The sequence below is a fragment of the Pipistrellus hanaki genome (assembly GCF_964339955.1).
Source record: "Pipistrellus hanaki genome assembly, chromosome: 5".
Classification (NCBI taxonomy): Eukaryota; Metazoa; Chordata; class Mammalia; order Chiroptera; family Vespertilionidae; genus Pipistrellus; species Pipistrellus hanaki.
The window spans coordinates 45,204,163-45,229,705 of NC_140507.1; the positions used below are offsets into that span (position 1 = coordinate 45,204,163).

Sequence of the window (25,543 nt, forward strand, 5' to 3'; positions counted from 1 at the left end):
GGAAATGCGCATCCGTATCCTGCACTTCGGAGACACTTCGCCAAGCAACCAAAGGCACAGCTTGGGCAGCAAAGGGGAAGAGTGGGATGCGAGGAATCGATGGTGGGAAGTTTCCCAAAGACTTAGGCTAGCATTTTCTGAGTCAACTGAAACAGTGCCAAGTTTGTGAATTCATGTCCCTCTTCCTTTTAGGTTTTTCTCTTCCTTTAGATTCCTCCTTCTCTGAAAACATAAAATAGACGGGCTTTTCCAGCTCCTAAAGCTGTTTTCCCCTTTTTCTCCCTTTCTCTCCCGCATCCTCCTTTCCATCCGGCCTCCCTCTCCCCAAGAGAGAGCCCGCTCCCCAGCAGGAGTGGGCGGGGCGGGGTGGAGCCAACAGAAGTGGGCGGGCCCTCCCCTGTCTACGCGCCGCCGTCAGGACGCGCTGACGTCAGAGGACATCCGGTCCGGCTCCTGGAGTCGGGGAAAGTGACTGCCCGCCTTCCCTGCGTGTCAGTTACCTCCTAACCCCGGGTCGTGGTCCACACGAGCCGGCTTTGCTGTCGCCGCCGCGGGAGTCACCCCGCCGCTCCCTGCCTCCCCCCTGCCTTCGGGGTGAGCTCGGCCTCCCCGCCCGGGTGAGCGAGGCCGGCCCGGAGCGCGCGCGAGGGAGGGTGCCCCGCGGGCGGTGGCGGTCGGCGGGTCCCCGAGCCGCGTGGCACCTCCGGGGAGTCTCTGGCCGCCCGGCCGCCCGCCCGCCCCTTCGCCCCGCCCGCTGCGTCCCCTCTGGCGGCGGGCTCTCCCTCCACCCCAGGCCGTGGCGACCCCGCGCCCTTTTCCTCGTTTGGTGACAGGGGCCACGGTCTGGAGAGGTCGGAGCGCAGCTGGAGGAGGGCTCAACCCCATCTGAGCCTGAGAAAATTTGTTTTTCAAATTTCCAAAACTGGAGCGGGGGAAAAAATGAGGCCCAACTTTCTCAGCGGCTCACCCCCGGGGACGTAGAGAATTCCTCCGTATGGTCACCCGGAGATTGTGTCCTGTGCTCTGTTGGCCATAAGAGTCCACGTTTTCCCCACCCTGTAGATTTTGTCATGTTATCTACTGAAAGGTGACCTGGTGGGCTTGGGCAGGACTTGAGGAGCCACCTATCGAACGTCCTGGCTTGGTTTGTCCAATTTAAAGAAAAAAAATTTTTTTTTAAGTCGCATCTTCCCATCACTTGGTTTTTGATGGGATAGTCTAACCTAAGAGTTGAAACCCAAAGTAGGAAAAGTTCTTGAGGGACCTTCGTGTTGTTTCCAGGACAAGCTGGTGCGTGGTTTTGCTGTATTGTATGTTAAATAAGCCCTTTTGAAAAAGAAATAGAAGTCAAAGAAATAGAAGTCTCTTCAAGGCGGGCTTCCTTGAACTCTGTCCATGTGTCCTGGGCACGCGTTGATGTCTTGGAATCAGTGTCTTCAGGGAGGCTGTGTGTTACAGTCCCCTCGGGGAAACCTGAGTCTGTCCTTGGACGTTTGGAATTCCTAGATCCTGAGTAGGGCCTGGAAGTCTCAATCTGTACTTTTAGGAATTTCTGCAGTTGATTTTTGAGGTCACTCTTAGGAAAAAAAAGACTTTAAAAATATGTACTTTGAAGAATACTAAGGAATTTGAGATTCAGATTTCAAAGTAATCGCGTGTAAGTTCTTTAATTGAGTGTGTCTCTTCATTTATTGAGTGATTAATATATGCCAGGCAGAGCTGGGAGGCAAACATCCTTGAAAGATGTGTTATTGAGTAAAAAACTTGTTCTATTAAATGTGGTAGTTCTGTCAACCAAATGATGAAAGCCAGTTTTAAAGTCATTATTTTTTAAAATATATTTTATTGATTTTTTATAGAGAGGAAGGGAGAGAGATAGTTAGAAACATCCATGAGAGAGAAACATCGATCAGCTGCCTTCTAACAGGGATATACCCACAACCAAGGTACAAGCCCTTGACCAGAATCATCCTAAGAGGTGGAGTTGTTGATGCTGACTGGCATAGAAACTGACCCATCAGAACCAAATCTGGGTGAAGTGCGAGGAGCCAATGTCTGCCTAAGAGGCGAAGCTTTTGACACTGACTGGCATAGAAGCCTACCAATCAGTACCTAATCTGGGTGAACTGTGAAGGCAGAACCTAAGGTGGGGGCTGATGAGGGGTTTTAATGGCAATAGCTGTTTGGTGTAAGGTATAAGAAAGTGGTTCCATTTTTTAAAGACCGGTTGGCAGTATAGTGCCTATGGCTGGCTATCAGTCCAGATATAGGGGTTATGTATATTTTATCTGCCAAGAGCGTCTCCTCCTGATGAAAATGGCTGCACCCCCCCCCTCCCCGTTTAAGCAATCCTATTCTATATAATATATCTATATTACTAAGGTAATATTCTGATTGGAAAAGGGTAATATGCTGAATGGACAGGGTCGACCGGCCATCTTTCAGACGTCAGACTTCCTTCTAGACAAAGCCATGGTGGTGGGGCTGAGGCAGAAGCCGTTAGGGGCATTCAGGCTGGCAGGGGAGGGCAGTTGGGGCAACCAGGCCAGCAGGGGAGCACAGTTGGCAAGATCAGGCTGGCAGAGGACAGCAGTTAGGGGTGATCAGGCAGGCAGGCAGAGAGGTTAGGGGCAATCAGGCATGCAGGCAGAGGCAGTTAGGGGCGATCAGGCAGGCAGGCAGGTGAGGAGATGGGAGCCAGTGGTCGCAGATTGTGAGGGGGATGTCTGATTGCTGGTTTAGGCCCAACCCCTAAACTGGCGGTTGGACATCCCCCAAGGGGTCCCGATTGGAGCAGTGCAGGCTGGGCTGAGAGATCCACCCTCATCCCCCGCACAAATTTCGTGCACCGGGCCACTAGTATATATATAAAAGCCTAAGTGATCATTTTCCCAGTAGCTATGATGTGCACTGACCAGGGTGCAGACACTCTGACTGGTAAGTTAACTTGCTTATGGGGTCTGGCCAATTAGGACTAGGCGAGATGGGCTGGACATGCCCTGGAGCCCTCCTTTGGTTTTTCTTTGGCCCCGATCCTGTACCAGTGTGGCCCCTTGGCCTGCCTGCACCCTCTCACAATCTGTGACCCCTTGGGGGATGTCTGCAGGCCAGGCTGACTGGTAGCTATGACACACAATGACAACCAGGGGCCAGAGACTCAAATGCAGGAACTGCTGAGCTGTGGTGATTTGGCAGCAGTGGTTTTTGGGTGATGCACCAGAAACCAGAGAGGAGGGAGCCCAGTTCCAGGGTGTTTCACACCTGAGAACTGCCCTCTCACAGTCCGGGACCCCTCAAGGGATGTTGGAGAGCTAGTTTTGGCCTGTTCCCTGCAGGCCAGGTTGAGGGACCCCACTGGTGCATGAATCCATGCACCGGGCCTCTAGTTTGAATATAAAGTTCAAAACAGCGATGTAAACTGGGTAAGTAATATACTTTTTAAACTTTATCTGCCTAATTATTTTAAAAGGCGAAAGATTTATGCGGTCTGAAGAGAAACCAGAGCATCTGCCTAATTATTTTATTTTTTTTACCTTGGTACAGAGTAATTTTTAAAGAATACTTAATATCAGGGAAACATTTTTTTTTTCTCCAATGGGAAAGAAAACTTGGCTTTTAAGATGATTTGGGGTGGCCGAAACCGGTTTGGCTCAGTGGATAGAGCATCGGTCTGTGGACTAAAAGGTCCCAGGTTCGATTCCGGTCAAGGGCATGTACTTGGTTGCGGGCACATCCCCAGTAGGGGGTGTGCAGGAGGCAGCTGATCGATGATTCTCTCTCATCGATGTTTCTAACTCTCTGTCCCTCTTTCTTCCTCTCTGTAAAAAATCAATAAAATATATTAAAAAAAAAAAAGATGATTTGGGGTGTGTGTGTGTGTGTGTATGTATGTGTATTTACATTTGTTAGAATTGTTTGGTAGTGCAAGTAAGTACATTATTTTAAAAGGCATCTACCGTGTTTCCCCGAAAATAAGACATCCTCCGAAAATAAGACCTAGTGCATGGAAAGATAAGACACCCCCTGAAAATAAGACCTAGCGCAACTTTGGGAGAAAAAATTAATATAAGACATCGTCTTATTTTCGGGGAAACAGGGTATTTTACTTGGGATAATGTGTGCTTAATGTTTCATAAAGTCTTAAAATTGCTTACCCATCAAAACTACAGGTTTGAGTTTAAAATTTATTAGTTTATTTAGAATAGCAAATGCAACCTGGCACTTATACTTTCTCTGTTCTCTTTTGTTGAAAGAGGGAAAAATGCCTAAAAAAAAGACTGGTGCGAGGAAGAAGGCAGAGAACCGCCGGGAACGTGAAAAACAGCTGCGAGCATCGAGAAGCACTATAGATTTAGCTAAACACCCATGCAATGCTTCAATGGTAACAGCTGTTTATATATCAGTTGATAGTTGAAAAACTGTATCAGATATAGGAAAAACACCTGAAAAAAATGTTAGTGAATACAGTGTTGCTGCATATATTTTATTGATTTTGAAATCTGTATTAGAGGCATGTCCATTGTTTTCATTAACACTGAGTAGCAGTGATTTTTGTTTGATTTTATGTTATTGATAAAACCTAGCACATTACCTTGGCTATTCTTGGTGATGAATACTTACCAAGAATGTATACTAGGATTGCTGTGAAAAATTTTCCAGCTTCTCTGAGCTTATGTGTCCTAATTCAGTTTGTCTTATTAGTTGTAACCTTTTTATCATTTTCTCTTAGCAGTTCTTTATAACTCATTTGATTTTTCATTTCTAAACTTTCTACTGTTCTTGACATCTCTTTTGGTTTCCTGTTCTACTTCCTTATTTCCCTGTGCCAAATGGGTTAGTGCTGGCCACTTCTGGGCTTCTTTGGTCAAAGTTGCGAAAAGCAAGCGCTATTTATGTCAGCATTAGTCCTTTTCTTTCTTTGACTTTTTTTCTCTGAGTTGTTCCACATTTCCCAATTTCTACTTCTCTCTACTTTTTCTATTCCCCCTACTCCTCTTTTATCTTCTGTTTCATCAGACATACACAAAGAGTTTAACATTATTTAATTCTGCAAACTGTAGTGCATCTACTCTGTGCTGTCAGATACTGTTTTAGGCACTGTGGGGGTACATAGGTGAATGACACAGTCCTGTTTCCACAAGCTTATGGATCAGTTGTTTTGTGCAGTACTTAAGAACTGTTTGCTTATAAATGACAAATCCAACTTACGTAACCGGGAGAAATAGTGGACTAACTTGTGTAGTTGGGCAGGGCAAGGATATAGCTGGGACACAGGGACCACTGGAACCTGGAACAACTTTGTAGTTCCATCTTTTGCTTTTGTTCCTTTTTGCTTCTTAGTTCCATTTTCTCAGGTTGCCTTATTCCATTTGTTTAGGTTCATAGGCACCGGTAACTCGCATATCTCGCATCACATGTCATTACCTTAGAGAGGGAAAGAACTCTGACACTTTGGACTTCGTGGTGCCATTTCCAGAACTGACATTTATGGCTGGAGGGGGGGAGCAGGATTACATAGCACAGATAGGACAGTGGGGACCCTCCTTTTGTGTGTCAGGGTCATTTCTAGAGTCCACGGGCAGAGGGCAAGATGAAAGAAGTAATTCACATTTCTAAGTATATACAATGACAGCCAGACTTGGTGAGTGTTGCAGTGGAGGCACAATTAGGACTAAGAGGTGATAAAGTTGAATGTGTGGATGGGCTGCAGTTTAAAGAAGAGGTGGGATCACCACCAGAACTTCCAACAGGGAAAGACTGAGGAGAGACATTTCAGGGCAAGATGTTAGAATAAATAAGGCATACATATAAAGAGAGTATAAGGCATATTTTGAAATTGGCTGAAAAATAGTGACTTGAATCTAAAGAGAATAGGCCAGCAATTTGAAAAGTAGTTAGAGACCCGATTGTTGAGAGTTTTTAATACCATGCTTTAAGATTCTGGATTTTCTGTAAGCTTTATCATATTGTGTCTGTTCTTTATTATTTGTGTGATTCTTTAAAAAACAAACTACCTCTATTTACCTCTTTTGTGAAAATGCCACTTCTTTGTCTAGGGTGTCACGTCCAAGAGCATACCTTTATTATATGTAGATTCCTGTATACTGGGGGCAGTTGGAAGGTTTGGGCAAGTGTCATTTAAATTTTAATATGAAGAACAGGATATTCTTTACAATGCAAGTAAATTTGCAATTTTCAGCCAGTAGGAAATTAATGTCATGTTTATATTTTACAGGAATGTGACAAATGCCAGAGGTAAGTTTTTATTTCTTTTTCTATCTGTATGTAATAATATAGATCCTCTGGTATTTTATCTGATATTGACTATATTTTCAAATTTATTTTACATGACAAGGCGGCAGAAGAATAGAGCATTTTGCTATTTTTGTAATTCAGTACAGAAGTTACCAATTTGTGCACAGTGTGGTAAGTATAGTAACTAAAGGCACCTGCCTTTTATTAAATATTTGTTGGCAGTTAATCAATATGAAATGGTGGGTTTATCACTGTTTATAATATTGTTATGCCTTACCATTAATAAAATATCATTAAATGTTATTTTGCCTATCAAAACATTATCAAGTCTTGATTTTGACTCTTTAATGCTGGCAAACGGTTAACATACAGGTTAGATATAGGTTACCAACATGTTTTTGTTGTGTTTTTAAGATATTTTAATTGATTTTTAAGAGTGAGAAACATATTTGCTGCCTCCTGCATTCCCCCTACCAGGATCAAGCCCACAACCTGGACAGGTGTCCTGACTGGGAATCAAACCAACAACCTTTCAGTGTATATATATACTGATGCCCGACCAACTGAGCCACACTGCCCAGGGCTATTAACATGATGTTTCATATATTAAAAGATCAGATTTCAGACTAATAGTACTTGGTGGTCCTGGATTTTTAATTATACTACTTTAGTCTTGTCCATAGCCATTTGTTTACTTTCCTAAAATTTGATTCCTGCTAATATTGCCTGCAGTATGTTAGACCATTGGGAATAGTTTTATTCCACATTTACCTGATGATTTGTTTTTTGTTTGGCATTTAGCATATAATTCTTGAATTTCTTCACATGGATTTCCAAGTGATAAGAATAGAGTTCTTAAGCCACATACTCATTTCCTAGGTATAAGTGAAAACTAAGAATAGATGATCATTCAGAGTAAAACTAAATGTAGTTCACAGAACAAGATTGGTGTTTGTCAAATAGTCTTCCTTAGAATACTTGTGCTATTAATAAGTAGTTTTTAGCACAGTGTATACATTTGAGAAATGTTGTGTGTTTCATTCCCTTCCCATCTGGGAGATTTCTATTGTATCGTGTTTAATAAAGAACTAATATGCTAATCAGACTGAACAGCAGAACGACCATCTGGACAACCTTCCTGACGAAGCCAGGGCTGCGAGGGCTGAGCCCCTTGCACGAATTTTGTGCATCACATCTCTAATATTTATATGTTAAAGTTTCTGAAAACCTCCAGTAAAGAAATACAGATTTTTCTCCCCAAACTTTTACTTGAACATATATATCTTTTGGTTTTGGTATAATTGTTTCAGGTGTAACACATTTTGGGATATGCTCATTTTAATTTGTTTACGTATGATAACATTGCAGAAAGTTAGGGATGTTTAGGGCTATATCCCTGAATATTCTAGTATAGTTCTAGCTTTCAAAGAAGACATCATTAAGGTTTATAATTAATGAAAAAGAGAATACTGGTGTAGTAGACTGCTTATCTGCCAGTTGTTACATCCTTATTTTACAAAAGAAATGAATATAGAATGAGAAAATAATTATGGAAAAGATTAAATTCTTGCTAGGACCTTCCTATAATTCCAATGTTTTTGAGCTTAAATTTTGTTATACATGGATGCATTTCTCATTTATTTTATACTTAGTGTTAGACATGGAACAGTTGGGTAGCTGTTGCCTCTCATTTCCAGTATCTCTTTCTTCCTATTTTCTGTTGTTTAGCTTTGTTCCTCAGATAATCAGGATAATGGAAAATTGAATATCTTCTGTTTCTTTCATGTTCCACTTTGTGGAGTATGAAATGGATGATTACTGTGTCATTATTAATGTTCCCATAGTATATGAATTTCCTATCAGTGTTTTGAATTGGTAATTAGCTGTTATATCAGAGCTTTTGTGGCTATATGGTAATTTTTTAGCTCTATTGCTGTTTTTTGTGCTCAACTTGGGGACTATTTGAAAGTTTTTATGAAAAAATATTTAACTGGAAGTTATGTCTGTAAATGTGTACATATGAATAAACTTAAAAAGTGAACCAGATAAGATGCATAATCTCTGTTTGGTTGGTTGGAGATATTGTGTGGAAAGAAATAAGATGTTACCTACAAGACTCAGGGAGCACTAAACCTGACTGTTTTTATTGCGAATTATGAATGTTTAAATTCATTTTTTATTTTTTAATCCTCACCCGAGGATATTTTTCCATTGATTTTTTAGAGAGAGCGGAAGAGTGAGGGAAAGACAGAAATATCAATGTGAGAGAAACACATCAAACACATCAAAACACATCACGAGCCCTGACTAGGGCCCAAACCAGGGAGGAACCTGCAACTGAGATACATTCCCTTACCCGGAATCATGTCCAGGACCCTTTGTCCACAGGCTGACGCTCTATCCACTGAGCCAAACCGGCTAGGGCATGAAAGGTTAAATTCATTTTAAAGCGTATTTTAAAATCTGCTATAGTGGTGGTTTGGTTACAAAACATAACCTGAATTTCTGATTTTAGTACAAATATAAATTAACACAACTTTATTGTGCAATTGGTTTTTAATAAATTTCTAATCTCAAAAGATCTGACTCAGGTAATGAGATCTCAGTTATATTCATTTTCTATTTTTTGTTATGTAAGCAGTACACTGCTTATTTCTATCTACTTAAAATTATTTTCACAAGCTAGATAAAGATAACTAATGGATTACTTGCATGTGCTACTTTTGCCAGGCTAATTGCATAAATTTGTTTCCTTACTAGGGAAAACAAAGTGCATGATGAAGTCTTCAGACTGTGTCATAAAGCATGCTGGTGTATACAGTACTGGTCTTGCAATGGTGGTAAGCTTTTCATAATTATCTCTTAGACCAGTCAGTGATTTTCAACCAGTGTACTGCAAGAATTTTTAAAACATGCACTAACTGACTATTTCATCAGGGACACTGACCCCTTTCTCTTAGATTGTGAATTAAAAAAATGACAACAGCCAGCACAATAAATAGCAATCCAATGTGAATTAAAATTACACTTATTTAAAAAAAATGTTTTCATTGATTTCAGAGAGCAGAAGGGAGAGGGAGAGAGAGATAGAAACAACATTGATGAGAAAGAATTAACGGCTGCCTCCTGCACTCCTCACTGGGGATTGAACCTGGAAACGGCATGTGCCCTGAAATCCTACTGTGACTCCCTGGTCATTGGCTGATGCTCACTCACTGAGCCACACTAGCCAGACTATATCTTTTTTTTTTTTTTTATCAGATGGGCAAATATATTTTTTTGCTAAGCCGGCAGAATTTTAGTAATTTGTGTCATGGAATGAAAAAGGTTGAAAATTGCTGTCTTAAGACTAGTTGTATCCACGGATAAGAAAACATCATTTTGACCAATGGTTATTTTTTATAACCACTGTATTATAAACATACTAAGGCCCGGTGCACTAATTCGTGCACAGAGTGTGGTGGTGGGGGCGGGGGGGTGGGGGCAGCCTCAGCCCAGCCTGCACCCTTTCCAATCGGGGACTACTGGTTGTTACAACCCAGGGTTTTTATATATTATATTAATCACACTGCTTTATCCCTTAGTTTAATTAATCTGGAGTTATCTGGATTATCTGTGGCATGTTTTTGTATGAATTTCCTTTATTACCTACTTGTTTTTAACTGCTTCTATTTTTCTTACTCGGAAGGATACAAGGAATGGAAACATTTAATTTTGACATAAATAAAAGTCATTTGTCATTGGTATCTTTCTAATGTGTCTTACTTAGACTTCATTTACTATGAAAGCCTTGCTTACCCAAGGTTCATGCTGTTGATTAAATAAGCAACCTCGTTTTAAAAAAACATAGGATCAGTATTTTTATTTTAAAGCTTTTATGTACAAAAAAGTACACATTTAATACAGGTTATACATAATTTCTTCATTATATGTATAAATTGCTAAGGAAAGTCATTGTTTTAAGTAATAAAAACATGTTTTTGTGATGCATTTTGCTCTCTTTTTCACTAAAAAGTTATCCTTTTAATCAGTTTTACTGTATTCCATTGTGTGATTTTATGCTCTGGTTCAAATTTCAGTTCATGATTAAAATAATACTATTTTACATCAAGCAGAATATTTTACTTTTAGTAACTTTTCAAGAACATATAAGTACCTATCAGGAGGCAGATCTTTATATACATATTTCATGTGTGCTTATCTTACAGGTGCTAGGAGCTAGAATTATTCATAGTCATCTTGTGAATTCTTTATTTTAAATATAAGGTTGTCAGTGTTACCTTTCAAAAATCAATCAAATATTCAAAAACCATGGTCATCTTCCTTGGTAGCTTGCTTATGTCTAAATTTATCAAACACTTTAACTGCGTTGTATGAGTCTGTATGATCTTTTCTAATATAAATAAAATATTTAAGTAGAATCATGAATCATTAGTTATAAATTCTAGAAATCCTCTCTTTGCCCTGCTTTGTCCTAGAAGCCTGACTGGATCATTCATGGCTTTCTTATGTTATGGCTTCCTTTTGGTTCAGCCAATGGGAGATGCTGGCAGGATACCTTAGGATAATAGGAGAGTACCATCTGGATCATTATTCTTCCAGCTCATTTCCTACCACGTTGTCCTTGTTTGGATGTGAATTGGGTAGAGTTCCTCTCTATATGGCTCTCGCTTGGGTTCTGGTAACTCTCACCTTTCTCTGTCCCTTGATGTTTTTTTCTGAGCCTATCCCTGTCCTTTGTAAATTATCTTTTTTAAACTCTCCCATGTTACCCATTTTAGTGTGCTATGTCTTTGTTGTTAGAACCTTGAGTAAGCCAAGAGACATTTGAGGGTTTGCTAGCTACAATGTTAATCCATTTTTATTTTTTATTATTTTTTAAAATATATTTATTGATTTCAAAAAGGAAGGAAGAGGGAGAGAGAGATAGAAACATTCATGATGAGAGAGAATTATGGCTCGGCTGCCTCCTACAACTCCCCCATTGGGGATCGAGCCCAATTCTCCGGGCATGTGCCCTTGACTGGAATCGAACCCGGGACCCTTCAGTTTGCAGGCTGACACTCCATCCAATGAGCCAAACCAGCTAGGGCTGTTAATCCATTTTTATAAGTCATAAAACATTTTTCCTATTTGCTCTATACTATTTTTGTTACAGGGCCTTGAATGGTATAACTGGGATTCAGAAGACCTGGATTTAAATCTCAGCTCCTCTATAATGTAGTTCTGGGATTTGGACTTGGTCTCGGGCCCCTGTACCTCATCTGTGAAGGAAAGACCATTCAGTCCATTAAGATTCTTTATAATCCTTAATACTCTGGACCTCATATTATTGAAAGATATAGTCTTAGTATCCTATCTTGATAAAGAAATGGAGAGTCTTACCCTGTCATTTAGTTCTATATATTATACTTTAATTTCCCCCCCACAAAGAAACAGGAAATTGCTTTGAAGCATAAGATGCCTTAAAAGAAGAAAAGCTGCTGACAGACATTTAATATGTTGTCTAGGTTATCCTAGAAAAGCTATATGATTATTTTATAAATTACACAGATAAGGAATTTTCTTCATTTTTAAAAATAAATCTTTATTGTTCAGATTATTACAATTGTTCCTCTTCTCCCCTTTCCATAGCTTCCCATCATACCCTCTGCCTTTACCTCTCCCTGATTGTCCTCATCCATAGTTGTACAATTTTTGTCTAGTCTTTTCCCACACCTCTCACACCTTTTTCCCCTGAGAATTGTCAGTACACTCCCTTTCTATGCCCTGATTCTATTATATTCACCAGTTTATTCTGCTCATCAGATTTTTTATTCACTTAATTTTTAGATTCACTTGTTGATAGATGTGTATTTGTTGTTCATAATTTTTATCTTTACCTTTTTCTTCCTTTCTTCCTCTTAAAGAATACCTCTTAGCATTTCATATAATGGTGGTTTGGTGGTGATGAACTTCTTTAGCTTTTTCTGATCTGTGAAGCTCTTTATCTGACCTTCAATTCTGAATGGTAGCTTTGCTGGGTAGAGTAATCTTGGTTGTAGGTTTTTGCTATTCATCACTTTGAATATTTCTTGCCACTCCCTTCTGGCCTGCATAGTTTCTGTTGAGAAATCAGCTGACAATCTTATGGGTGCTTCCTTGTAGGTAACTGTTTTTCTCTTGCTGCTTTTAATATTCTCTCTTTGTCTTTTGCTCTTGGCATTTTAATTATGATGTGTCTTGGTGTGGTCCACTTTGTATTCCTTTTGTTTGAGGTTCTCTGTGCTTCCTGAACTTGTAAGTCCATTTCTTTCACCAGGTGGGAGAAATTTTCGGTCATTATTTCTTCAAATATAATAGGTTTTCAGTATCTTGCTCTCTCTCTTCTTCTGGCACCCATATAATTCTGATGTTGGTATGCTTGAAGTTGTCCCAGAGGCTCCTTACACTATCTTCATATTTTTGGATTCTTTTTTCTTTCTGCTTTTCCTGTTGGGTGTTTTTTGCTTCTTTGTATTTCAAATCTTTGACTTGATTCTTGCGATCCTCTAGTCTGCTGTTGGATCTCTGTATATTATTCTTTATTTCAGTCAGTGTATGCTTAATTTCTAGTTGGTCCTTTTTCATATCCTCAAAGGTCTCACTAAATTTATTGGCCTGTTCTAGAAAATTCTTGAAAAACCTTATAACCATGTTTTTGAACTCTATATCCAGTAGTTTGCTTTCCTCCATTTCTTTCATTTGTGACCTGTCTCTTTGTTTCCACATTATGGGTACTTCCCTGAATTGATAGAGTGGCTTTGTGTGCTAGGTGTCTTATAGGGCCCAGTGGCTCAGCTTCTCCAGTTACCTGAGGTGAACACTCTTGGTGCACCCCTTTGTGGGCTCTGTGCAGTCTTATTGTAGTTAAGCCTTGATTCTTGTTGGTATCACTGGGAGGAATTGACCTCCAGACCATTTGGCTATGAGGATCAGCTGTGTCTACGATGGGAGAATTTCTGTGCTGGAGACACCCTTATGAGGCAAGACTTGCTTCAGTGGGCCTTTAGTGCTCACTGAGTCTCCCCCTGAGTGTGTTCCTTGTTGATCTGAGGAGTTGTAATCTGGTCCCACTCTCACCCTGGGTACATTGGCTCCTGGATCTCCAAGGAGGTGCTAATTTAGCCTCTGCCTGAGGCCACCCAGCAGGAGCTACAGAGAGATCTACAGATTCTTCTTCTTTGTTTGGGTTTTGGAGGTGCCCAGATGAGCCCCAGCTGTGAAGCAATGCAAGCTGCTGTGGGACCTTGGGCCTTCTTTTGGATGTTCTGGGTCTCTGACTCAGCTGCAGTTTGCTAGGTAAGTTTAGATTTCAAAGGACCAGGCCATTCATATCCAAAAGCCTCTGGGTAAAGCTTGGATGGGGCAGAGTCTTAGGGCAGAGCAAACGGCAAAGGCTTCTCGTCAGCCCTGCCCTAAGAGGCCCCCGGGTCTCAGTGTCCCTTGGTAATCGTTGCAAGCACCTCTGAGAGAAAGTGGCCCTCGAGTTCCGCCTGCTGCCAAACAGTTTCTCCCCGTATGAGTCTGGGTCCTCCGAGTCTCGCCTGGAACTGGAGTTCATAGCAGTTGGGAACTTGTGTCTCCCTGTGGATTGAAAAAGCCAGCCGCATACTCAGTCTCTATGAGCACGCGCCTCCATACCTCTGCCTTTACTTCCGCAGCTCCTCTGCGTCTCCGTGTGCTCTTCTTTTCCCTTCTATTTGTAGAATTTCCACTTAGCTAGCCTTCCTGTGGTTCTGGATGATGTCCATTTTGTCTTTTAGTTGTAGTTTTGAATTTGTTGTGCAAGGCAGCAGGTTCAGGTGTTTACCTATGCCACCATCTTGGTTTCTCTCCAGGAATTTTCTTAAGTTGGAAATATTAGTATTTGGAAGCATTCAATTTAGTTACTGGAGTTGCTGTAGACAAGTATGCTTGAACTGTGGACTCCAGATTTCATTTGAATTAGAATTCAGTTTGAAGGCCACCCTTATAGCTCCTGACTTACTTCAGTGATTAATATAGGGTAAGTGTATAGAGTTCCTTTTGCTTCTTTTTCTTTTGATATATATAGCTAAGATCTGTATAAATAGCTATTGGTATAGTAGTTTTCACTCTTAATTTTAGCTAAGTAAACAGTAATTTTTTTTTTCTTCTTCAATGAAGCCACCCACTGTCACTAAAGTTTGATAAATTACTAGATATATATAACTTTGATGGTAGCTACTGGGTAGGACAGAGACTTTCAAACTTTACCACCTCATGTCACAAATAAACTAATTACTAAAATTCTGCGGCTCACCAAAACATATTTTTTGCCAATCTGACCAAAAAGGGGGGTGGGAGGGATGATAGGTATAACTTTGATTGATTTTTAAAATAAATAATAATAGCAATTATTTACCCTTTTTGCTCCAAAGTGACTTAAAAAAAAAAAATCAGGTCCCTATATTTATATATAAGGATTTTTGGTACCAAGAATTGATCCATCAGACATAACCTTCTTATGCATTGTGACCAACAAGATGGAACTCTATTAAATGACCTATGTATTCATGGTTCAAGACAGCACATTTACACTGGCTGACTCTTGTGTTGGCTATTGTCAATTTTTTTTTTTTTTTTTAATTTATAATCTAAGGGAAAAGAGATCAATGCCCCTGACTAGGTATTGTACATTGAAAAATTCTTGTGGCACACGGAAAATCGCTGTGTTAGACAATGGCTGCAGCTGGTCAAGTGACGAAGATTAATTTTTGTGTTCCTTGGCTGCAGGGTGCAATATGTGACTTCTGTGAAGCTTGGGTGTGTCATGGTCGGAAATGTCTCAGCACACATGCCTGTGCCTGCCCTCTTACCGATGCAGAGTGTGTGGAATGTGAACGAGGTGTCTGGGACCATGGTGAGTGATTACATATAGGCAGTAAACTTGGCTCTAAGTGAGGGCTGACTTTGAAACATCCTGGATACTATTTTTAACATATTTTTCAGGATGCTTTCAATCCTAAATATGGACAGTGTTTTGCTTATTAGTTTAGTTGAAAAAGGGATTTATATTAGCACTAACAGTCATTTGGATTGTTTACCAAAACAGGGAAGGTAGTTATGGGAGAGCAAGTGTCTCTGAGCATTGTATTAGGTATGTGTAGCCAGGGGTTAGTGGGAGTCTCTTTCTTTATGGTTAATTTTAGCAGTATTCATTGTAGCTTTTACCAGATCAGAAACTCCTGTGTTATTATGGTGTAAATCTGAAATAACTTGCCATCCTTTTTGAGCAGTTTTATAGATATGAGTTTTTTCAGATTAAAACTTATATTTACATTTTTATGTTTTGTTTTTTTAATCTAATAGGAGGCAGAATATTCAGTTGTTCTTTTTGCCAAAACTTTCTCTGTGAAGATGATCAATTTGAACATCAAGCCAGCTGCCAGGTTTTAGAAGCAGAAACATTTAAATGTAAGTTTTTATATATTAAATGTTCTTTATATCCAAGTTTCTTAATAGTCTGAGTGTTAAACAATGAAAAAGGAATCCAGTTTTTCATTCGGCCTCTTATGGACTGTAATTTAGCTCAAATCTATTTTCTGGGTGTAGAAAAAATTCATAACACATTTATTTTCTCTTTTTAAAAGAGGTGCCTATGGTATTTTAATTGGGCCAATTTTTTATTTTATGGGAATGATCAAGAATTACTGGTCCTGAATACCAAATGTCATTTTCACCTCTAAGCTACTAAAATAATCCCCTTTGTCTCCACACACTTCCAGATGCCCCCAAGTAAGGGATACCACCCCTATTTTCTTTTAAGTGATTCTTAGGCGGGAGTATGCATCAAAGACACCGTGGAGGATTTTAAGAAATACGTGTTCAGGCCTCATCCCTGAGATTCTATATTTACAGTTGTGGTGGGTGCCAGGCACATGCATTTAACCTGCACACATAATTCTCAAGGATCTTCCTATTTGAGAACCAGTGTTACTGACTGGGTGGATGGTATCATCTTCACAGATAGATTGTATTTTATTTCTACTCTGATTCTCAAAAGCTCAAGTTTTGGAGTCAAACACTACTTGATTTCTACTTTTTGATCATATGACTTGGGGCAAATTACTAAATATTTCTGAACCTGAATCTCCTTAAAAGGAAGATGTGAATTTCTTTTTCAAAGTGTTAATTGAAATGAGAATCCAGACAAAGAAAAGCATTACTATAATATCTGGCACTTAGAAAACCTTCCTATATAATAGAAGTCTAATATGCTAAGTGTCTGATTGTCTGTTCAACCAATCAAAGCAAAGTATGCTAATGATATGCTAAGGCTGCTCAACTGCATGCCATGACGTGCACTCACTATCAGGGGGCAGATGCTTTGACTGGTAGGTTAGCTTGCAGCTGGGGTCTGGTGGATCAGGACTGAGTGAGATGGGATGGACATGCCTTGGGGCCCTCCTAAGGTCCCTCCCCAGCTGGCCATCCTCCTGCAACCCTCCCTGGACCTGATCGTGCATTGGTGGGGTCCCTCAGCCTCTCCTGTGCCCTCTTGCAACCTGGGACCCCTCAAGGGATGTCAGAGAGCCAGTTTCGGCCCAATCCCACAGGCCAGGCCAAAGGACTCTACTGGTGCATTCCAAGGGACCCAGAATTTGTGTACTGGGCCTCTAGTTATTATATAATAGATGGCATCTGATATTCCCCAGATATTCACTTCCTTGAATTTGGTTCTTGTTCTGGTAGTTCTGGTATCAGTTATTAATCCTTATATTCACATAAATTTAAAATTGAAATATATGTGTATGTGTGTGTGTGTGTGTGTGTGTGTGTATATATGTGTATATATATATATATGTATGTCATTATTAGATATATCTATAAGACATATATATCAATTATATATATAGCTCTTAGAATGTTTTTATAGAAATTCTTAAAGATTAAAAGAACATCTTAAAGTATATAAGAATTGTTGATTTCCTTTCTTGTGATTTGGAATTCAATCTCATTTTTATGTGTCCTCTAAGTTATACTATGAGACAGAAAAGCAAATTTAGTAATTGACCTAAGATAGTACTTCAAGTACAAATCTGAGGAAAATAGTATTTTTATTCCAAGTTTAATCTGGGCATTATGTATTTTCCCCACAGGTGTTTCGTGCAATCGGCTCGGTCAGCATTCTTGTCTTCGTTGTAAGGTATACTTGAGTATTTTTTATTTTTTGTTTTTAATTCCCATATTCCACACCAGTCCTTGAGTTACGTACAGCATTGATTAACCTGGAAGGATCCTTAAACATTATTTAGTTTTGTTTTTTCATTTCAGAGCTTGTGGGATTGAGAAATCTCTCTGACTTTGCAAAGGCTATAGGTTGGCTTGTCTAGAGTTGACACTAGTGCACTTGCTTCCTGATTCTTGACTCAGTGTTTTCACACCTTACATTTATGGAAAAAATTCTAACCAAAATGATGGAATGTATTTTAGTTAATGTCAAAATGCACTTTTGTAGGAGAGTGAAGATTTCCATAATGTTCTAATTCTTTGGAACTTCTCTCTAGCATTTTTGTTTGTCAAAGATAACTAAATAGATACAACCAATTCACTTGTTCTCGGAAACATTTCTCTAGTTTTTGCTTATATTCTTAATCCTATCTTATTTCTCTTTCCACTTTTTTTCTAATTTTGTCTAAGCTGTTTCCTTTGCCTTAGATCTCTCTCCCGTCTTTATTATACCCCCATTCTCCTTCAGATCCCAGCTAAGACTTCATGTTCTTTCCTGAATCCTGCACCAAGTTTAGTAATTCTCTACTTTTCTCTTTCAATGCATAATGCCTTGTAGTACACTGCCTCTCCACTTGTCAGTGTCCCCAATTAGCCTGCATACAATGTGAGGGTAAGATAGGCTCTTCACCATTATGTCATCAGGGGCTTTGCGAATACTCATATATTCACGAATGAGTCTACATATCATATCCTGTGTATTGTTTCTGCCTTGTGTTAGGTCATAGTTCTGAAGAGTCCTGACAGAACGTTTCTCTTAAGAAATTAAAGTCAGGAGTGTGACCAGCCCAAGCTCTTCTGCCCTAATGAACCACACACACCTTTAAATTTCCTTGAAATAGTGAATGTTATCTTTGTGTATTTTAAATTTATTTATTGTTACCTTAGCTGGTTTGGGTTAGTGGATAGAGCATTGGCCTACGGACTGAGGGGTCTCAGGTTCGATTCCAGTCAAGGTCACATGCCTGGGTTGTGGGCTCCAACCCCAGTAGGGAGTGTGCAGGAGGCAGCCAATCAATGATACCCATCATTGATGTTTCTATCTCTCTCTCTCCCTTCCTCTCTGAAATAAATAATAATATATTTAAAAAATAAAATGAAATAAAAATAAGTCCTGCTTGAAAGACTTCTTTAATTATTGTTCATTTTTACATCTCTGTATAGGCCTGTTTCTGTGATGATCATTCAAGGAGCAAAGTATTTAAACAAGAAAAAGGAAAACATCCTCCTTGCCCTAAATGTGGACACGAAACTCAGGAAACTAAGGATCTTAGCATGTCAAGTAAGGCTCTTAAAATGACAGTGGGTTGGTTTTGCTTTCATGCTTAGACAAGATGTATCTCTTTTTTTCTTTTTCTATTTTTGTTTTTACCTCTTTTTTCTATTTGGAAAGATAAATGTGTTCTCTTAAGGAAGTGGGATTTTATAGCCTTGGAAAATATATGGGTAACATTTCTCAATTTTCCTTAAGAAATATGCCATCATTCACTTTGATATTTGGCATTTGCCTCAGTTAATGACATAGTGAATACTGAAATTTAAGACCAAAAAAGGAATCTTTCTTTCTTTCTTCTTTTTTCTTTTTTTTTTTTTTGCTGAGCCTTCCTTGTTCAATAATTGAGTAGCTATAAATCCTTAATATTTAAGTGCTGGTAATCTTTAGTACTGGAAAGTTGGCATTCATTCTTAAGCAATTCTTAGGTATGTAGTATTTGAACAGCTATACTTATTATGTACTACATCACTACTGTAGGAAATTGCTTTCTGGTTTTTATATAACTTTTCTATGAAGGAATAAGACTGCCATAAACATTTATAGTAATGTAGCTCACAATTTGACTCTTTACCAAACATATCAGAATGGAACCATAATTCTAAATGACTTTGCTTAATCAAATCAGGTAAGACTGATGATTTTGCTGATTTTTTTCTGCACTAGTTTGTATTGCTGGAAGGATAAATTAAAGACTTTGTCTTCTAGGACATCTGACTTATAAAATTGCCCTAAAAAGTATAATGACATGAAATCAACTCTGCTGTAATTTGAAATAAATGTTTAATTGATCAAACAAAAGGGCATTTTATTTTAATTTTTAACATGCCTTATTATGTTTAGAGAGTGCTTTGTTTCCCAACTTTTTCTAGATTTAATGAAATGACACTGTCATCTTTATCATTTGTTACACGTGGTGTGTATGTAGACCTCAGATTGGATAGAATTGATAGTCGTTTTTTAAGGTCTTCTTTTTTTCCAATTAAATATTAAGTTAGGAAAGTAGGAAAAATGTGGCTTACTTGTTTGGGAGTAAGAAACAGCCAATCAAGTTCATGTAATATTATGTATTGTAGAGGAAAATGAGGATGTAGAGAACGGGAACTAATGAGGTGTCGTGTACATACTGTGTTTTGTAGCACGCTCCCTGAAATTTGGCAGACAGGCTGGAGGTGAAGAGGGAGATGGAGCTTCTGGGTACGATGCTTATTGGAAGAACCTTTCATCTGATAAGTATGGTGATACCAGCTACCACGACGATGAGGATGAGTCTGAAGCAGAGGATGAAGAAGAAGATGACGAAGGTGGAAAGGATTCAGATGTTGAGTCATCAGAATTGTTTACTAATTTAAATTTAGGAAGGACCTATGCCAGTGGCTATGCTCACTATGAAGAACAAGAGGACTAGAGGAACTACTTGCCCGTTGGTGACCTTGTCTGAGAGAAGCAGGAAAATGTGTGCTTGATGAATCGTGTGTGGGTGTTCAGAAGTACTGTCACAGCCTGGTGCAAAAGACTAGGCACACTTACTAGGCAAGGGGTAGGCATAACATTTTTATAGGAACTGATAAGCAGGCTTATGGCATAAGAAAAGTGATTTTCAAATGTAAGATGTTTATTGATACAAGGAATTAAGCATCATGGATTGGATTTTTACTGATTTCAGTAACTTGGTAGGTTTTGCCAATTAGATACATGTGTAGCATAAAGGAATAATTGGAGGGTAATATATTTGAAATTAAATTGCTCTTTTTATGAAAAACACTGCTTATAAATACATTCTGTCTGATTTTGTAAAATGTAATGAATAAATAGAGTTATTGTATTTTTCCTTGTATGTCCATAGGATGCAAGTCAGATTTTCTATAAAATTTTCATTAAATCTTCATGTCATCTTACATAGTCATGATATATGTGCTTTAGCAACTGATTTTTCACAATGTACATCCTGAATAGTACCTGCTAATGCTTAAATGTATAGACAAAGGTGACTACAAAGCTATTTTTTCAGACACAGAATCAGAAATAGTATTACACAGATGTTTTACCCAGGAAATTTAATTTCTTTTTGAATAAATCTAGTATTACAGTTACATACTTTTGATATTTTATTTAATTTCTTGTTCTTAATTTTGTAAACCTTGGAAAGTATTCTGATATTTTTGTGTAATCTTCATTTTTTTGGTCTAATATGAGAAATAAGTAGCAGAGATTAATATTGTGGTAGACAAAAAGTTATGCAGCCAGACCCCATCATTCATGGAGGTGGAGAACAGACAGTTGCTGGCACAAATTTCAGTTGTTACAGCTTATGAATTGGGATGGAGTGGTAGAAATAAACACTATGGGACTGACTGGCATTTGAGAAATACAGAGAAAACTAATTTTGAGGATAAAAGGGTTGGATGGCTTATTCTATAGAAACATAATGAACAGCTGAGGGCAGTAATAGGCTGTGGAAACCAGGTGTGAGAGCCAGAGGGCCTCTGGATGCATGCAGAAAAAGCTTTCATCCCTTACAGCAGCAGGGCTGAGAAAACAGGACCAAGCCGAGGATTTAACAGAACAAATGAACTTTAAGGACAGTTGCCCATCAAGTAAGTCCATATGCAAAGATCAGGGCGCTGTTTGAGAAAACCCAGGACCCTAACAAGTGAGATAAAAACTTCTGGATGGATGCTGCTGTAGATTTTTACTCCTCAGACTCCTGAACTTGCTGAGCCTTGCAGTCAGCTCACTCCTCTCTGTTAAGGACAAGCATCCCCCATCCTACTCCCAAGCTGAACAGAAGTCTCCTTCCCTAGGCAATATGTGCCCCCTCAGGACTTGTCCTATTTCCAGGCTACTAGGCCTAGAATTAGGGTTAACTAAGTAGAATTTAAATTCAACAAAGCTCAGGTGGGCTAGCAGAGAGGAGAAACCACTATTCCTCAAAGGAACCCTAAGAATTGGCCAGCATGTGCTGGGAGGAGCCAGGAGGAGTACGCTTGAGACTAGAATTCGAGAATGTTGATAATAGGGGTCAAAACAAAATTAGGGGAAAGTTTGATAGCACCACATTGGGTTCTTAGGTTACAGGATTTAACAGGACTTAACACCCTGGCTACTGGGAGATGGTGAATAACTTTCAGAAACATGGAAAAAGCTATGGCCAATTCTGAGCAAAGCTGAAATGCCTTTAATACTGTGGCAGATGGTGGAGAGAAGGAGTAAAAGGGTGAGGAAAATGGGCATGCTGGAATGGATAGATTATCTTTGGCTGGAAGATCATCAGATGATTATGTTCAATTGGAAGGCCCAGGGACAAACCATTTAACAAAGGCCATAAAGACAAGAATTGTTGGGGGAAGGGAAGGGGACAAGGGTCACTAAAAATTTAGCCATGACTCTAGGGTATTGCTCACAGTAGAAACAAACTATTCCAAAGGTTAGTACTTATAGTAATGGGCAATAAGACCCTGAAAAAATAGCGGCCAAGTGGCAATGCCTAATGCCAAAGTCAGATGGGGTCATAAGTATCAAAATGACTCAAACTGGGAGTGATTATCCAAGGGGGCCTGGCCTGCAGAGAGTTATGAAGAAGGCTAATAGAATATACAGTGAGTGGCCAGATTATTATGACCACCCCATCAATACTTCGTTGGGCCACCTTTTGCCCTCAATACTGTGGCAGTTCTTACTGGCATTGACTCCACGAGATGTTGAAAGGTGATAGGAGGAATCTGACACTAAGCCTGACGAATAGCCTGTCCAGTTCTGTGAGATTTGATGGTTGTGGAACCAGCTGCCTGATGGCTCTTTTAACTTCGTCCCACAAACGCTCAATTGGATTGCGATTTGGTGATTGTGGGGGCCACCTAAGCAAGGTAAAGTCTCCCTCATGTTCTTGAAACCACTCCTGCACAATATGAGCACCATGGCATGGTGCATTGTCTTGTTGGAAGAAGCCATCTCCATTGGGATACGCCATCAACATGATAGGATGGACTTAGTCAGCAATGGTACTTAGGTATGTTGTGCTATTCAGATATTGTTTCACATGAAGTGAAGGGCCCAAATCATGCCAGGAAAACATGCCCCAAACCATAACACTGTCCCCACCAGCTTGAAGAGTTGTACTAATGCATGTGGGGTGTATACTTTCATGCTGTTTCCTCAAAACTCTCATTATGCCATCTGCATGATGCAACTGGAAATATGATTCATCAGACCATATGACTTTTTTCCAATGCTCGACTGTCCAATCTTTGTGTTCCTGTGGGAATTGGAGATGTTTTATCTTGGTAATTGCAGACAGCAAAGGTGTTTGAATTGGCCTTCTGCTTCCATATCCCATACAATGCAGTGTACGGCTAATTTGCCTACAAACGTCAGGTGGTCATAATAATCTGGCCACTCAGTATATATAACACCCTTAGGGGTAAAATAATTAATGGGGACATTTTTCTTTCCATCTCTGATACTGGACTTTCCATAATTAGAATTCTATGTCCTCAAAGGTGGCATCTTTTTTTAAAAAATATATATTTTATTGAGTTTTTACAGGGAGGAAGAGAGAGGGATAGAGAGTTAGAAACATTGATGAGAGAGAAACATCAATCAGCTGCTTCTTGCACACCCCCTACTGGAGATGTGCCCGCAACCAAGGTACATGCCCTTGACTAGAATCGAACCTGGGATCTTTCAGTCCACAGGCCGACACTCTATCCACTGAGCCAAACCGGTTTTGGCAAAGGTGGCATCTTTCTTCATGGTACCCCAAAAGCACTCCAATGAATTATAAACTATGCCTACTGATTTGGTATTTTTAGCTTTATATGTCCAGGGATCTGCATGCAAGAAGAGAAATCACCGTCTTGGCTGATAATGTGATTCCATCAAGAAAAAAATAGGGCTGCCTTTATGTATGGGGCAGGGAGGAACATCAGTAGAGTTCAGGAGATTCACTGAGTTTCCTAGGTGTTTCTTTGCTCACTTGTCCATAAATGGACATGGCAAACTCCCCCAGCATGTAAAGGGTATGGTGACTAGATTCCCAGGGCGTGAGCATCTGGGTTATACTAGCCGGTAATCCACTGAGACCAGCAGAGGTAGTGGCAGTCAGGTAGCAGGTGACAATACGGAAATATTTTTCTTCCTCTTCATTCTTGTCATGGTTAGTAAACTGTTGGAATATTGTAATGATGTATGTGCGGTTGACATTTACACATCACCTACAAGTTCTGCTCATGTAGAATGTATTAGTCCATTTCAGAGAGTGAATAGATCATATAGCACATCCACCTGTGCATTACAGAATAATCCTGGTTACTTATCTGCCCAATGGGAACAATTCTAAGGATGAAACTTAATATATTAAATGCTTAATATTTTGTGGAATCAGACATAGATAGTTCAAATGATAAATTAGACATATTAAAGCAATCTTTATAAGGAGTCAGAGTTAAAACAATGGATATAAAAGACAGACTCACATACACATTGCTATCTTAAAGTTTGAGATTTACATATTACCTGTGTAATATGAGTTTATATATTCCTTATTATATAAATTAAATACAAAATCTCTTTATTCACTTGATTTTAATCTTAGATATCAAGTTTTTCTTGGCCTCCAAGAAGAAAAGGCTTAAAAAACAATGAACGCACAGTTGGCATAGTCTATATAGTTTTGACCTTTAAGTACCTAAGGTCTAAGCCAATCTATACTAATAAAATCATAATATGCTAATTAGACCGGACAGCCAAGCAATCTTCCGACGTCCTTTTGGATGAAGCTGCCATGGCGGGGTCCAAGGCAGAAGCTGTTAGGGGTGATCAGGCAGGCAGGTGAGTGGGTAGGGGCAATCAGGCAGGCAGAGTGGTTAGGGGCAATCAGACAGGAAGGCAGGTGAGCAGTTAGGAGCCAGTGGTCCCAGATTGTAAGAGGGTGCAGGCCAGGCTGAGGCACCACCCCCACTCCCTTGTGCACAAATTTCATGCACTGGGCCTCTAGTATGTATATAATATACCTGACATGTAAATCAAATTATTTTACTTTGCTGATAGAATCTCTATTTTTTTAAAGAAATGTAGTGAACACTACCAGACAATCATTAAAAAAGAAGTAGCTATTGAAGCTTTGTTTCTGTTGTATAAAAGAAAATGTTTCTGTACTAAAATTTCAGTCTGAAATGCCAGCCAGGCCTCTCAACCCAGCCTTAAACGTGAGTCTAAAGAAAACATTTGATCTTTATCTTTTCAACTTGACAAAATGTCCTCCTTATTTGAAATCCATTTATTTATTTATTTATTTATTTTTTTTTTTTACATGTGCTTGTCAATGTGAGTTAGAAAAAAAGCTCTTGGTGGTAAGATAGGAACCTTCTTGTTTAGTTTTTGAACACACTCTACCAAGTTGACATTCCAAAAATATTGCTCATTAAAATCTTAATCTTCCTATAGTGGTTTAGAAGTGGTAGCAGGAGTTGTTGGATTTAGCTTCTTTACTTAGAGGCTTAAAAAAAAAAAATAACACTCCATAGGAACATTACATCCCATTCACCAAATGTTCTTTGAGGCTCTTCTGCACAGCAATAATGAATGTTCATTGGAAGATTAGCTGACATAGCCACTACGATCAAGTTCTGTGGTTGATACATAAGGAACATAATAGGGATTCATGGATTCAAAAAGTGCATGCTCTTATTGAAATAAAATAGAAGTAAAATAGAAATTGATTTTAGATCAGACAAAACTTAATCC

General features: G+C 39.2%; 1 protein-coding gene across 1 annotated transcript; it reads left to right on the forward strand.

The window, feature by feature from the left end:
- The first annotated feature begins 432 nt into the window (after window positions 1-432).
- On the forward strand, window positions 433-20,894 carry ZNF330 (zinc finger protein 330). Its single transcript, XM_084883287.1, has 10 exons — window positions 433-617; window positions 4,254-4,381; window positions 6,236-6,255; window positions 6,356-6,426; window positions 9,016-9,095; window positions 15,031-15,157; window positions 15,607-15,711; window positions 17,397-17,443; window positions 18,691-18,808; window positions 19,939-20,894. The coding sequence occupies exons 2-10, from the start codon at window positions 4,262-4,264 to the stop codon at window positions 20,205-20,207; spliced, it is 957 nt and encodes a 318-aa protein (XP_084739413.1). The 5' UTR covers window positions 433-617; window positions 4,254-4,261; the 3' UTR covers window positions 20,208-20,894.
- The last annotated feature ends 4,649 nt before the right edge of the window (window positions 20,895-25,543 follow it).

Excerpts from the sequence above, each read along its gene's own strand:
- ZNF330 (XM_084883287.1), top strand. The coding sequence starts at position 4,262 with ATGCCTAAAAAAAAGACTGGTGCGAGGAAGAAGGCAGAGAACCGCCGG. Across the intron at positions 6,256-6,355 it reads GAATGTGACAAATGCCAGAG|GCGGCAGAAGAATAGAGCAT; the intron begins GTAAGTTTTTAT and ends TTACATGACAAG. Across the intron at positions 18,809-19,938 it reads TAAGGATCTTAGCATGTCAA|CACGCTCCCTGAAATTTGGC; the intron begins GTAAGGCTCTTA and ends TGTGTTTTGTAG.